The sequence below is a fragment of the Penicillium canariense genome (assembly GCF_028826845.1).
Source record: "Penicillium canariense strain IBT 26290 chromosome Unknown utg000004l_segment0_segment0, whole genome shotgun sequence".
In the NCBI taxonomy this organism is placed as follows: Eukaryota; Fungi; Ascomycota; class Eurotiomycetes; order Eurotiales; family Aspergillaceae; genus Penicillium; species Penicillium canariense.
In genome coordinates this window covers 215714-228462 of record NW_026622731.1, presented here as the reverse complement: position 1 = coordinate 228462, position 12749 = coordinate 215714, and the positions used below count along the sequence as shown (strand labels likewise).

The following is a 12749-nucleotide window of genomic DNA, read 5'->3' as shown; positions in this document are numbered from 1 at the left end:
TCGGGCGGCCTTCACAATCCAGCGAAAAGTAGAGCGCCGTATCGAGCACAATCTCTTCCTGAGCTAGCCTACCTATTCCCGGGCCATGCCTCGTGGTATTGTTGACATTTACTTTCCCTAGTGCATTGTTTACATACTCCCTTCAAGTCTGGATCCGACACAATAGGATGGTAGACACGTGACCACAATAAACCCCGAATCTCCGATGACGGAAGCTTTGGAAGCTTGGAGCCTCTTTGACCCGACCTTGGGATCCCACCCTGCGAGCGACGATGCTGCTTCGAACAACACTGCGGTCCCGGGCGCTGCGGCCCGCTGGATTCCGCGCTGTGCGCTTCACTTCTTCTGCGCCGCTCATTCGCATTGAGGACGGAACGTTCTACAAACAATACCCGACCGGAGACGATGCCGCAACCAATCCGCCTCTATACCCGAACTTTAACTTCACTCTGGCCTCCAACAAATCGCTCGCATCGAAAAGGCAACCGTCGTTGCAGCATTGGGCTGTGATTGGGCCTTCAGGACGAACTGATCTGCTGGACATCTTGCGCGGCCAGCACATCTCCATACCGCCTACTGCCCGGTCATATCCCTACCTCCTCTCAGACGAGATCGCCGCCAAGGACCCACAGCTGCGCTTTGTCGGAAATGCCATTCAGTACATCGGATTTAGTGGTGAAGGCTCTGGTGCCATTGGGGGTACTCGTGGTGCATATCTGAGTGCTCGTTATGAGAGCCATCGCGAGGAGACCGATTGGACTGTGGAGCAGTTTTTGCGGGGCCAGACTTCGTTAAATCCAATGAAAGGAGAAGAGAAAGGCACATTGCATGATGAGCGGTTGCTCCAGGAAGTCATCATTGACCTCCACCTGGAGTCCTTGCTCGACATGCCAATTGCAAATCTCAGTAACGGTCAGACACGACGGGCGCGCATTGCGAAGGCGCTGCTGAAGAAGCCGGAATTGTTGCTGTTGGATGAGCCTTTTAGTATGCTGCACTGTATCCTGGTGTTATGATATTTGATTGAGACTAACCTCTCGTCTCAGTGGGACTGGACCCAGCCACGGTCCGAAGCATCTCGGGCCTACTCCATCGACTGGCGGAGAAAAGTTCCCCGCGGCTTGTGCTGGCGCTTCGTCCTCAGGATAAGGTACCTGAATGGATCTCTCATATAATTCTGGTGGGCAATGCCCACCAGGTACTCCAACAGGGGACAAAGGGGGACATCGATGCAACTCTTCGAGCTTGGCAGGAGATGCCTATGAAATTAAATCGAGCGCCAAAAAATCCCGAGAAACAGAAGATATGGAGCCAGTTTCACGCTCAGATCAAATCCGGGAATCTTGATGAGCAATTACTTCAAGACTTCACTTTGAACCGAACCAAAAAGTCCTCACGTCACGGTCCAGCACCGTTAGGTGGAGAGGTGCTGATTGAAATGGACGGTGTCTGCGTCCAGTACGGTGACAAGGCGGTACTGGGTGACTGGCAGCAGAAAGTGAATGGCGAGACCAAAGATGGCCTGCACTGGCGGGTTCGTCGAGGCCAACGCTGGGCAATTCTTGGTGCTAATGGGTCAGGTAAGACAACACTGCTGTCTCTGATCACATCCGACCATCCGCAAACATATGCACTGCCCATCAAACTGTTCGGTCGGTCTCGTCTTCCCGAGGCGGGTAAGCCTGGACTCTCCATCTTCGAATTACAGTCCCGCCTAGGACATTCATCACCTGAGATCCATGCCTTCTTCCCGCGTCAATTGACAGTACGGGAAGCTCTGGAATCGGCCTTTGCAGAGACTTTCCTGTCAAAACCAACGCTAGACCATGAGAGGGATCTCGATGTGAGCGCCGCCCTGCGAGCTTTCAAAGCTGAACTGGACCCAAATGCGTCGCATGAAGAGCCGCCAGAGGTCTCTACCAATACCAAAATGTTCCCCAAACTCGACGCACTAGATGGAGCGCGTAAGTCAGCGAAGTCCGCCAATAAGTATATGCCACTGGAACACGAAGTTGAATACGCCGACCACATCACGTTTGGTCAGCTAAGCACTGCACAGCAGCGAATCGTTTTGTTTCTGCGTGCGCTGATCCACAAACCGGACATTGTCATCCTCGACGAAGCATTTTCTGGCTTGACGGCTTCCCAGCGCGATAAGTGCCTGCAGTTCATTGAACATGGAGAGACCCCTAGGAATTCACCTATTCCTGGTGACATCCCGTTACGACACCGGGGGTTATCGGAGGACCAGGCGTTGGTTCTTATTAGTCATGTTAAAGAGGAGATCCCCGACAGTGTGCGGTATTACATGCGCCTGCCGTCTGACCTCGGCGATGGCGCTGAGCCTGTTGATTTCCGCGCTGGGATGCTCAAAGATTCTAGTGTTTTAAGTGACCCTGAAATCTGGGACCTTGTGTGGTCTCCCCCAAAGCGGTTCGTACAAGGAAGCCACATGGCCACCGTCGAACAGAAGTCAGAGCTGATGGACAACGTCGACGTCGAGAGATTCGGATATTATACCATATAGAGGCCTCGTTGATGTATATAATGTTTATATGGGTGGCAGAAAATATGATAGAATCTCAATGTAAGATAGAAAATTAATGAAATACTCAACATCTCTTATTCCGATCCCATACCTAAGCCCCTCTTATAATAACACAGGCTAGGTCCATCAAATAACACTGCTATTGCTAACTACTGCGTTATAATCACCGAATGCCGAGTGTGCCAGCGACCCGTTTGGCTACTCCGTCTTTGCTATTAAAGCACTTGAGGGATCCTCTCGTCATTGTCCGCCCTGGAGAAAAACTTCCACTCGGCCCTAAGGTTGAATTTCACGCTATCTCCAATTGAAAGTTGAATAACGGTGTTGGATACAGACAACCTTAAGTCTTGCTCATGTGTCCATTTGGAATCTTCAAGGAAAGTCTCCATTTAACACTACATGTATATACTTCCAACGTCGGGTATAAGGTAAGATGGTACCAGACATATGAGATAGTGTCTGAAGAAAGCAAGTAAATGTCCGTCCTGGAATTATACGTCGCGCCCACCGCTGCTTTAACCGCCTCAGTTCCTCCTCGCTAGGGCATCAATTCTCTTGAGTGCATCCTCACGCACGTCTCGAACTATATCTGACGCTCTTTCCATCCTTCTGACTATGCCCACACCCGTCCCAGCCCATATGCTGCCCATGTCTTGAATGTTCAAGGATTCACTGCCCGGGCCGTTCATTGCAGTTGATAACCAACTTCGAATTTTCTCCACATTCATGCCTGATGCATATTGGTCGTACACCTTATTCCTAAGACATCGCCCGTCATAGGTGGTGGGCCAGAAGTTGGGGCCCCATATCTCGTCAAAAACACGCGATCGGGCGGTAGCTTGGCCGCCGTCCGAAGCGTTGAGGATCGCATCCCGGTAGATCTGAGGGATGTGTGTTTCTGGAGCTGCAAGGAATCTCGTTCCCATTACCACGCCCGACGTGCCGAGTGCGAGCGCCGCAGCAGTTCCTCGGCCGTCAACAATCCCGCCGGCGGCGACGAGGGGAATATTGCTCATTCCGTGTTCCAGGAGCGTATCGGCAACTTCGGGGATGAGGCTCACAATGCTAGCCCCATTTTGATGCCCATGGCCGCCAGCATCACTACCTTGTAAGACTAAAGCATCGGGGTGGCACGCTTGCTCGACATCCAAAGCCGCCTTCACGCTGCCGAGTTGAACCCACACGCGTGTCTCCGGTGAAGCCTGCCGGATGGCTTCAGTCCATTTCCGCATTTCATCTGTCCCTGCAAACGAAAGCCAGACCACGGCTGGTTGATGCGTCTTGAACAGGCGCATCCACGCTTCCATCGGTGATCCGAAGACGATAACACCAACCCCGATTGGTAGCACCTGAGGATTAGGAAGAGTAGCCATGAGGTCCTGGAGGTTTTCCCGTGCGAATTGCAGTTCCTTCGATAGCTCGCGTATGTCATCCATGAATCCGATTTGGCCCAGCCCTCCGGCGAGAGTGACGGCTATGGCGAGCTCACTGGTGGCCGCGCCGCTCATGGGGGCGTTGGCGATGAGTGGCGAGTGTACCCATGGGAGGGAGTTCTTAAACACGTTGAGGAATGACATTGTTTGAAATTAACGTTGAGGTACCGTCCGCAGCATGGAACACAATACCCGATCGTCTTAATATTGTAAACGCACGGTTGTAGTTATTTCGAAGCATCACGTAAAGAATCCAACGGCCGAGTGGCCCACGGGGGGTTCTGATTGGCCGAACAGCCACACCATGCGCCATGGGTCGGCCTTCGATTCCACGGCTGGTACGCGGTTTCAAGAGAAGTACTGCATTAGTGAAACGAGATATAGCCTCGTCAGATCTGGGTGGACACATACACGCAGTAGTGCCATTGACTGTTCCAGCTTCCTAAAGCACACTACATGAATGGGGATTGGAAAGGGGGTCGGTTACGCCTCGCGCCCATCATGCTCCCGAAAGACTATAGATCGCAGTAGAAAGGTGACCATGTTGTTTGAACTAGCTATCCATTATATATCCGCTAGATCATAGGGGGCTGGGGTGCGGCCAATTGACCGGGCTGCACAGTACGCAACCCATCGTCGCCGTGGTCCTCCAGCCCACGAGCCACCAGGTCGGTGAAGTCGACGCCTACCTCGGTCAACAAGGCAGCGTGTTCATGCACGATGTCAAGGCATTTTTGCCAGACAGAAGTACCCCGCTGCACACTGCTGAGCTGGCGGCTAAGCAGCGCATTGTATCCATCGAGATGCGACTTGGCCCACCGGATGCAAGAACTGGTCATCACGCTTGGAAAGCACCGCTGGTAGATACTGATGGTGTTCTTGATGAGAGAGAAATAAACGAAGGAGATCTGGAAAATGTAGAGTGGGAGGTCACCCTCGAAGACACATGCCCTGTTCAAGCCACGTTAGCACAAAATAACGGACAGTGTACGGAGGACTGGGTGATTTTCAAGCCATACCGGATGCGTTGGGCAACTACATCGGACCGTGCTTTCAAGTAGGTTTCACGCGCCTGGTCCTCGAAGCCCAGACGGCTCAGCCAGCTGACGTTTGTTTTGGTCGCCCCCGGGAACGAGTGCGTATCCACCAACGATCGCGAGAGCATTCCAGCCAGCCTTGTGGCACGCCCATCAACCTTGACATTAATCACCTCCTGGGCAATTGCATTTCCTTTGAGCCCCTTCGCAAGCTTACGTAACCGCTCAATACTGGAGACTGCCGCCTCGAAGTGTTGCAGGGCAATATCAATGTCCAGCTCGTCAATCTGTCCTTCCACCCAGCGGAGGTTCTGCTGTTTGCCATCGACATCGATGCGCAAGTCAGATTTGTCCCGAGGGCCGTCTGCAAGATCGAATGGTTCTGACTTTTGGGAGTACGATAGGTGTCGCCCTGCTAGGTATCCATACGCCTCGAGGGGTTTGCTGGCGGCCTCAGTTTCGGTTCGCAGATTTCGCCGCAAATCCTCCACTGTCTTACGGAACGTTGCCAATAGTTCGTTCTTCGTTGAGGTATCACGTTTGTCTTGTCGATAAGTAAACGGCTTGGTTCCAACCCGGATACTGATCGCATTGCCAATGCCACGGTCCAATGCCTCTTCTCGGGCGGCGCCCGTTCCCAGGTTCGCGGCCAGGTCGATCATGTCAATATCCTGCAGTGGCCAGCACTCTTCCGCGACGAGTTTGGTGGGAACCGGGCCGCGTTGATTGGGCTGGCTCTGGTCAACCCGCTTGCGTTTCTTGGCGGCCACCAACAGGTGATCGTTCAACAACACAATATGCACGGGCCGTTTAGGCTTCCAGGTCGCTGAGTCCAGCTCAGCCCAGTTGCCCGTTTCCAACACAATATGTCGTCCGGGAACTGCGGGTAAGAACTTTTGGGATCCTTCAACGGTCTTCCACAGTGTCTGCAGTTGGACACTCCACATGCTTTCCAAGTTCGCAACGGAGCTGCGGTTCGCGTGGCGTTTGGGGAACTGATCATCTACCGGTGACATGGGGTTAGGCGTGTTACCCACCGTCGTTTGTCCGAGGGCCGTGGTGAGCTCCGACATGAGGGTGCGAAGGGTGCGCATCTCATCCTTGAGCTTCTCCGCCTCTTTACTGATCTTGATGAACTGGGTACGATTCTGGTATACATTCTGTTGCAGATCGGTCGAGGTTCGGTTTTTCACTTTGCGTAGGCTTGCCTGGTAACTTTGGATCTCTTCCTCGGACGCGTTGGCAAGAAGGTTGGCGACATCTGAGGAGGACACGCATTAGGATCGGGTTGTGGGTTGCACAGCAAAGAGTGGGTACATACATCGTTCGGCCGGCAGACTGGGATCTCGCAGGGCATTCAAATCCACCTTTGGCGCGGCGGATGCTCCATCTGCAGGCGATGGTTGTCTCGCAACTGCCGCCGGAGCTCCCAGCCCAGCGTATCCACCGGCGGCTTGCGGGGGAAGTGCTGGCACCGGCGGAGCGGTCGCATCAAAATCCGGGGCGGCATTGAACCGGGTCGAGTATCGGCGCTTCACGAGATCGGAGGTAGCATCGCTCTGAGGAGCTCGCTCGCGGCCAACGGGGATGGCACCCTGACCGGCATCGGGAGACCTAGTGTTGGGGGGCAGGGGACCAGAGATGGGCTTGGGGGCACTGATCTGAGGCCGTTGGCGGCGGGACTTGCTCCGCAGGGTCAAGCCTCGGCCTTCCATGATACAGCAAGGGCAGTTGGCGGGGTGGAAGGGGAGAATTGGAGGGCGATCGGCGAAAGGGAGGAGAACCACGTCGGGCATTGGGGAGGGCCCGAAGGGGAATAGCGCATGATGACCGCTCATTCGGAGTATACGAGACCCAAGTGCCGAGTAGCTACGAACTATGACTAGAACACGATCACCCAAACAATCCAGTAGATTTGATTGGACTCAATCGATATATATGTTTTATTTCAGTATGTCCTCATGACCAGCGAAATCGCTACTGCGTCCCATCCCCGGGTTTCTTCAGCCAGGGATATAGAGTAGTGTACGTCATTTCCCGAGTCTCCCTCCAGCACCAATTCCTCTTTGCAATTGTTCCAGGTCGAGTCTCTTCTTTGCAATCTATCTTCACCTTTTCTCTACGGTATATCATCTGTTTCCGGTCTTTTCTTCGTCCCTTTGCTGTCTCCCGCCTCTGCCTCTCTGACGTCGCTGGCCGTCGAAGCGGGAGAGAAAGCCCGACGGAAGAACGTAAATCCCCCATCAAATTTATCGTCCAAACACAGCCGAACAGCTCTCCGGCCTCTTCACGTCAATCCTCAATCTCCTTCCTCTCTTCCTATCGCTCCCTGGACTCGGAGCCCCATCGTCGCGTTCATTTCGTCCTTGATCCCACATTCTCGTTCATCATGCGGACATCGGTTCTCGTTGCCGCGTCGGCCGGCACGGTCATCACCGGTCTGCTCGGTAAGAACCCAACCCATCGGCCCTCCTTCGGCCAACGTCATCTATGAATCTTTTGACTGATGCTTCCCCCTTTCCCATTGGACTTGCAGCCTACGCCGTGTACTTCGACCACAAGAGGCAGACCGACCCCGATTTCCGCAAGTCCTTGAAGCGGAACAATCGTAAGCTCGCCAAGGCCGTCAAGGAAGAGGCGGCGGCCCAGGGTGCCGCCCAGCGCGACGCGATCAAGCAGGCGGTGCAGCGCGCAAAGGAAGAAGGATTCCCCACCGATCTGGAGGAGAAGGAGGCCTACTTCATGACTCAGGTGGCCAAGGGCGAGGGCCTGTGTGCTGAGGGTACGTGCCACGTCATGCCGGGTGGACTGAACATGGCTGAATGAATTGGCACGCTAACGGAATTTACCACAGGTTCTGACAACATCGAGGCCGCGCTTGCGTTCTACAAGGCCCTCAAGGTGTACCCGCAGCCCAAGGACCTGATCTCGATCTACGACAAGACCGTCCCCAAGGAATGCCTCGAGGTTCTGGCCGAGATGGTCGCCATGGACTCGGGCCTCAACCTGGGCTCGTTCACTGGCGAGGGTTCCGCTGCCGGGGCGGGTCCCGACAGCCACGGTGTCGAGTAAACCAACCTCCGCGGGGTTTTTGCTAGATGGCTACCTGTCTGGATGTCATAGATGTCCAGATATCTGGATATCTCTACCCGACGGGCTCTTGGACTTTTCCCGAGCCTGCGCCTGTAATTTTCATTGTCCTCCCTCCCTTCTCCTCCTCCACCATTCTGCGGCCTTCTTGATGAGCCACCGGACCCCCCGCCCCCACTCCACTTTCTTCCCCCTTTTCCCTTTTATCTTTTTCTCCTTTGAATTTGCCTGTCTGTGTACTGTGTATATCTATTGGGTTTTGGCCGGGGCCGGCGTGGCACACAGCGGCCTGGGTATTTCTGGGCGCCATGGCTTTCAGCGCAACACTTGGCCCCCTATGTCGTCTTTTTTGCATTTTGACCATTTCCCCCATGGGCATGAAGGGGAGGGAAAGGGGGAGTGTGGATATACTGTATTTTAGAGCGAATGCAAGGCGATTCTGCAACCTACCACCTCCCAGTCCCAGGTCGTTGGGCTCGGCGTCCGGCGCATCTGCACCACATCGAAATATCTTGGTTTCCCCTTTTTAGCCGCTCAAAATGCAGGGTATCCGCTGTCGCAATCACATCTCGATGCAGCGATGATGAACTGACCATGCAGCCCGGCCACTCTGACTCGATCACTGCATGTGGTGGGCTCACACGCTATGGGATCGATATCGCGTCCATGTTGGGGTTATCGATGGAGATGATTTCGTTTACCCGTGGAATGTCCCCATCCCACACTTCACCTAGAAGCCTGTGAAATACTGTATGCTCGACCAGGAAGCCATGTGTTGTGCTCCGAATAGCTCACCCTCGGTGCCAAGGGTCTACCTCATGCCGGCCTTAGGACTCGCCAAGTTAGCCACCAGCTTATCCAGGTTCCGGCGGGCGAGGTGAAAGTACCGAGAGGGGTGGATTTGGTCAGCGTTGCCGATTTCTCTCACGGCGGGATTCTAGATTTATTCGTCCACCTCCAGGAACGAGCGTGGATCTCCTTGGCTTGCACGGCGGAGAATGCAATTGTCAACGGTTCCTGAAAAGACCGCCGTTTACCGCATGAACCATGCCCAATCGTCGGTTGTGGCCAATCAATCCAGTCAATTCGATTCTCGAGATTTCACTTTTGCGACTGTGGACGTGGCTCTCCCTGGTAAAGCACGCATGAAAATGGATCAAGGGCTGGCCAAGAGACCGGTGCCAAACGTGTGGATCAATGGTTTGGGTCGGTGACTTTGATTCGGCAAATGTTAATACTGTCTCACCGTGCAGCTTCCCTGAACGTTCGGGCGTGCCGTCAATCCTATGATGCGCTAGTATGGGCAATCCCCACGAGCCGGAGCATGTTCCACGAACCTTTCATGTCCTCCGCAGGACGATAGTGGGAGGTGTACGGGCTGAACAACGGACCCTCTCTCCATGCTCGACTTCCATGACCATCATGGCGAGCGATGCGACATGGATGTGCTCAATGCAGGCGAGCAGAGGGGGAGAACTGCCGTGAGCCTGGCCAACGATGGCAAAGGATGGAAAAGGGGTTCGCATCCCACGACCATTGGGGAGAGGATTTCTGGCCTGCCTTGGCAGTGTCTCTGGGCACGGAAGGCGACAAGAATAACATCTGCCAAGCAACCAATGACGCGAGTCGCACCAGGTTGGCCAAGTAGTAGTGTAGTAGTGTAGTAGTGTAATAGTGTCTAGGCGAGGAGTTGTCTTCTCCGGGGGGCCTTTCTGTCTGGAACAGGCACGGAGTACTCCCAACTTCTGGAGACACAACTTCTATAGAGACGGAGGACGGAGCAGATGTCCCCGGCTGCATCCTTAGATAAGCAGGATGGTCCCCGGCTGGAATGAGATTTGATCTACTCCGTACTCACAAAGGATGCAATGGGCTCCACAGACTTGACACCGAGCGCGCTGGTTCCCGAGATGGTAGGGAGCGGGAATCGTGCTAGGGACGGTGAGTACCGGACGGAGCGGGAAATCGTGCATCGTCCACCTTCCCTCGGCTTTCGTGAGAATCCAGCACTGGCTTCACCCAAGGAACTTGGACGGACTTGGCGGGGATTGGGGGACGCTTGGAGGGACTGAGAGGGACTGAGAGGGACTTGAACCCCTAAAGCGCCTTCTCAGTGGGCTCTGGCGACCCTGCGGGCTCCACTTAGTCTCGCGCTGGAGCGTGTTGTACGGAGTCCCCCCGCTGATCCTGGGCCATTCGTTTCAATTTAAAACGCCTCCTTTTCCTGGCCCACCTAGCGCTTCTTTCGCATTTCGCTCGCCTTTCGCCTTTCGCCTTTCGCTGCCTTCTTTCCTTTGGTGACTTCACGCCTGCCACTCGTTCTTTCCGCGCGCTGCGCTGTCGCTCGTTCGAACCATACCTCCTCTTCCAATCGCTTTCTTCGGCTACTTCTCCTTCTCCCATCGAACTCGTTGATATCGCATAGTGAACCTTCACGATGATCGCGGTACGTCATGTCTCGCGATCGCGATGTGCAATGCTGGACGTGCAACATGTACACATCCACTGACCACCACCGATATAGTCCTACAGCCGTCTCCTCACGGCCATCTGCGCCCTGGCTAGCTCCGCTGCGGCCGTGACTCCCCTCAAGGTCCAAGGCAAGGACTTTGTGAACACCAAGACCGGTGCCCGGTTCCAGATCCTCGGTGTTGAGTAAGATCACCCCGCAACCCGCATCGCACATCCTGCATCGCACATCCCACATCGCACATCCCGGAGGCGCCCACGTCCCTCCTCTCTTTCCGAGCATGTGCAAGGCTAACTGGTGCAACAGCTACCAACCAGGCGGTTCCTCCGGTTTCAGCAAGACCCAGGATCCTCTCAGTGACGGCGATATCTGCCTGCGTGATGCGGCCCTGATGCAGCGCCTCGGTGTAAGTGTTGAACCTCTTCTCCCTACCACAACGCCATGTCCAGAACAGCGGACCTCATACGGAATATTAGATCAATACCATCCGGGTCTACAATCTGGAGCCCACCCTCGACCACAACATGTGTGTGTCGATCTTCAATGCCGCCGGCATCTACTTGATCCTCGACGTCAACTCCCCACTCACCAATGGCTACCTGGACCGCACCGCGCCCTGGACCACCTACACCAATGCCTATTACAATCAGGTGTTCGGTGTCATTGAGGCCTTCAAGTCCTTCGACAACGTGCTGGGTTTCTTTGCCGGAAACGAAGTCATCAATGAGGAAGCGACTCGCCTGGCTCCTGCCTATGTGCGTGCTGTCATCCGTGATATGAAGGATTACATCGCCAAGCAGTCGGACCGCGCGATTCCCGTTGGTTACTCGGCCGCCGATATCCGCGACATCCTGATGGACACCGCGCACTACTTTGAGTGCGAGCTGGCGAACTCCACCAGCTCCCGCGCCGACTTCTTCGGTCTGAACTCCTACTCGTGGTGCGGCGATGCCACCTACACCTCCAGCGGCTACGACGTCCTGACTGAGGACTTCTCCAACGCCACCATCCCCGTGTTCTTTTCCGAGTATGGCTGCAACGATGTCAAGCCCCGTGTCTTCACCGAAGTCCAGGCTCTGTACGGCGTGGAGATGACCCAGGCCTTCTCTGGTGGTCTGGTCTACGAGTGGACTCAGGAAGCCAACGAGTACGGGTTGGTGCAAGCCAACGACAACGGTACCATTACCACCCTGATCGATTACGACAACCTGCAGAAGCAGTTCAACAAGCTGGATATGAGCCGTATCTCGTCCAGCAACAGCTCCCAGACCAGTGTCACCCCGGAGACCTGCAGCGCCTCGCTGATCAACAACTCCACTTTCTACAACGCCTGGAACCTGCCCGATGCCCCCTCCAAGGTATCGGACTATATCAAGAACGGTCTGCCCAACAAGCCCACTGGCTCGCTGGTCTCGGTGACTGCCACCACTCTCTCCGAGAAGGTATACGACTACACTGGCAAGGAACTCACCGATATTGAGTTCAAGGTCCTGGCCAATGACGAGTCCAACACTCCCTCCTCGTCTAACTCTTCGTCTTCCTCGTCTACTTCGTCTTCCTCCTCGAGCACCGCTACCCACAGCAACGCTGCTTCCTCCCTGAACGGCGCCCCGGCCATGGCCCTGGGTGGTTTGAGCGGTTTCTTCATGCTGCTTGCTTCGCTGCTGTAACTTCGGTCTTGGTTTTGTCTCCCCCCTGTTCGGTCAAGCATGAGAGGAATTACGGTCGGGCTGTTTGAAGTGCCCTATCCTCGGTTGTCTGCATATTCATCAATTCTCCTTGTGCTTGGCCTGTCTTGTGATTTTTCTTGCTTCTCATGTACATGCTTCGTTGGACAAACCAATGACGTCTCATTATTCTTGACAGTTGCCCATGACTAGTCAATGCTATCTCCTTTCATGGTGACCATTCTGTATTTATTAGCGCCAAAAGAATAAACGACCTACCAGCGACGAACCCCTGTCCGTGCATCAAACCGAAACGCCGATTCCGCGCGCACCAAATCTACGTTCGGAAATAAAATTAAAATGATCAAAGACAAGAAAAATCCATATCTAACTCGAATCAATGTAAGTAACCGAGCTGTAACTGAAATGACAAGGTACAAATGCAATTACAACAAAGTGAACGCCCATCCACCAATATTAAGCCTGTCAAAATCGATCAAGGAA

The 12749-nt window shown here is 54.3% G+C and overlaps 5 protein-coding genes across 5 annotated transcripts; 3 read left to right on the top strand and 2 right to left on the bottom strand.

Annotated features, from left to right (window-relative positions):
• Nucleotides 1-272: 272 nt before the first annotated feature.
• On the top strand, nucleotides 273-2527 carry N7482_006421 (putative ABC transporter; the record flags this gene model as incomplete). The annotated part of the gene is made up of 2 exons (XM_056688546.1): nucleotides 273-987; nucleotides 1047-2527. The coding sequence occupies 2 exons, from the start codon at nucleotides 273-275 to the stop codon at nucleotides 2525-2527; spliced, it is 2196 nt and encodes a 731-aa protein (XP_056540975.1).
• A 545-nt stretch (nucleotides 2528-3072) lies between these two features.
• N7482_006420 (nitronate monooxygenase) lies at nucleotides 3073-4125 on the bottom strand (the record flags this gene model as incomplete). Its single annotated transcript, XM_056688545.1, has 1 exon — nucleotides 3073-4125. The coding sequence occupies one exon, from the start codon at nucleotides 4123-4125 to the stop codon at nucleotides 3073-3075; it is 1053 nt and encodes a 350-aa protein (XP_056540974.1).
• A 431-nt stretch (nucleotides 4126-4556) lies between these two features.
• Nucleotides 4557-6814, bottom strand: N7482_006419 (exocyst subunit EXO84; the record flags this gene model as incomplete). Its single annotated transcript, XM_056688544.1, has 3 exons — nucleotides 4557-4932; nucleotides 5001-6279; nucleotides 6340-6814. The coding sequence occupies 3 exons, from the start codon at nucleotides 6812-6814 to the stop codon at nucleotides 4557-4559; spliced, it is 2130 nt and encodes a 709-aa protein (XP_056540973.1).
• A 593-nt stretch (nucleotides 6815-7407) lies between these two features.
• On the top strand, nucleotides 7408-8090 carry N7482_006418 (TOM complex receptor protein TOM20; the record flags this gene model as incomplete). Its single annotated transcript, XM_056688543.1, has 3 exons — nucleotides 7408-7465; nucleotides 7555-7800; nucleotides 7873-8090. The coding sequence occupies 3 exons, from the start codon at nucleotides 7408-7410 to the stop codon at nucleotides 8088-8090; spliced, it is 522 nt and encodes a 173-aa protein (XP_056540972.1).
• A 2455-nt stretch (nucleotides 8091-10545) lies between these two features.
• gel2 (1,3-beta-glucanosyltransferase gel2) lies at nucleotides 10546-12248 on the top strand (the record flags this gene model as incomplete). Its single annotated transcript, XM_056688542.1, has 4 exons — nucleotides 10546-10554; nucleotides 10633-10763; nucleotides 10885-10984; nucleotides 11055-12248. The coding sequence occupies 4 exons, from the start codon at nucleotides 10546-10548 to the stop codon at nucleotides 12246-12248; spliced, it is 1434 nt and encodes a 477-aa protein (XP_056540971.1).
• Between the last annotated feature and the right edge of the window lie 501 nt (nucleotides 12249-12749).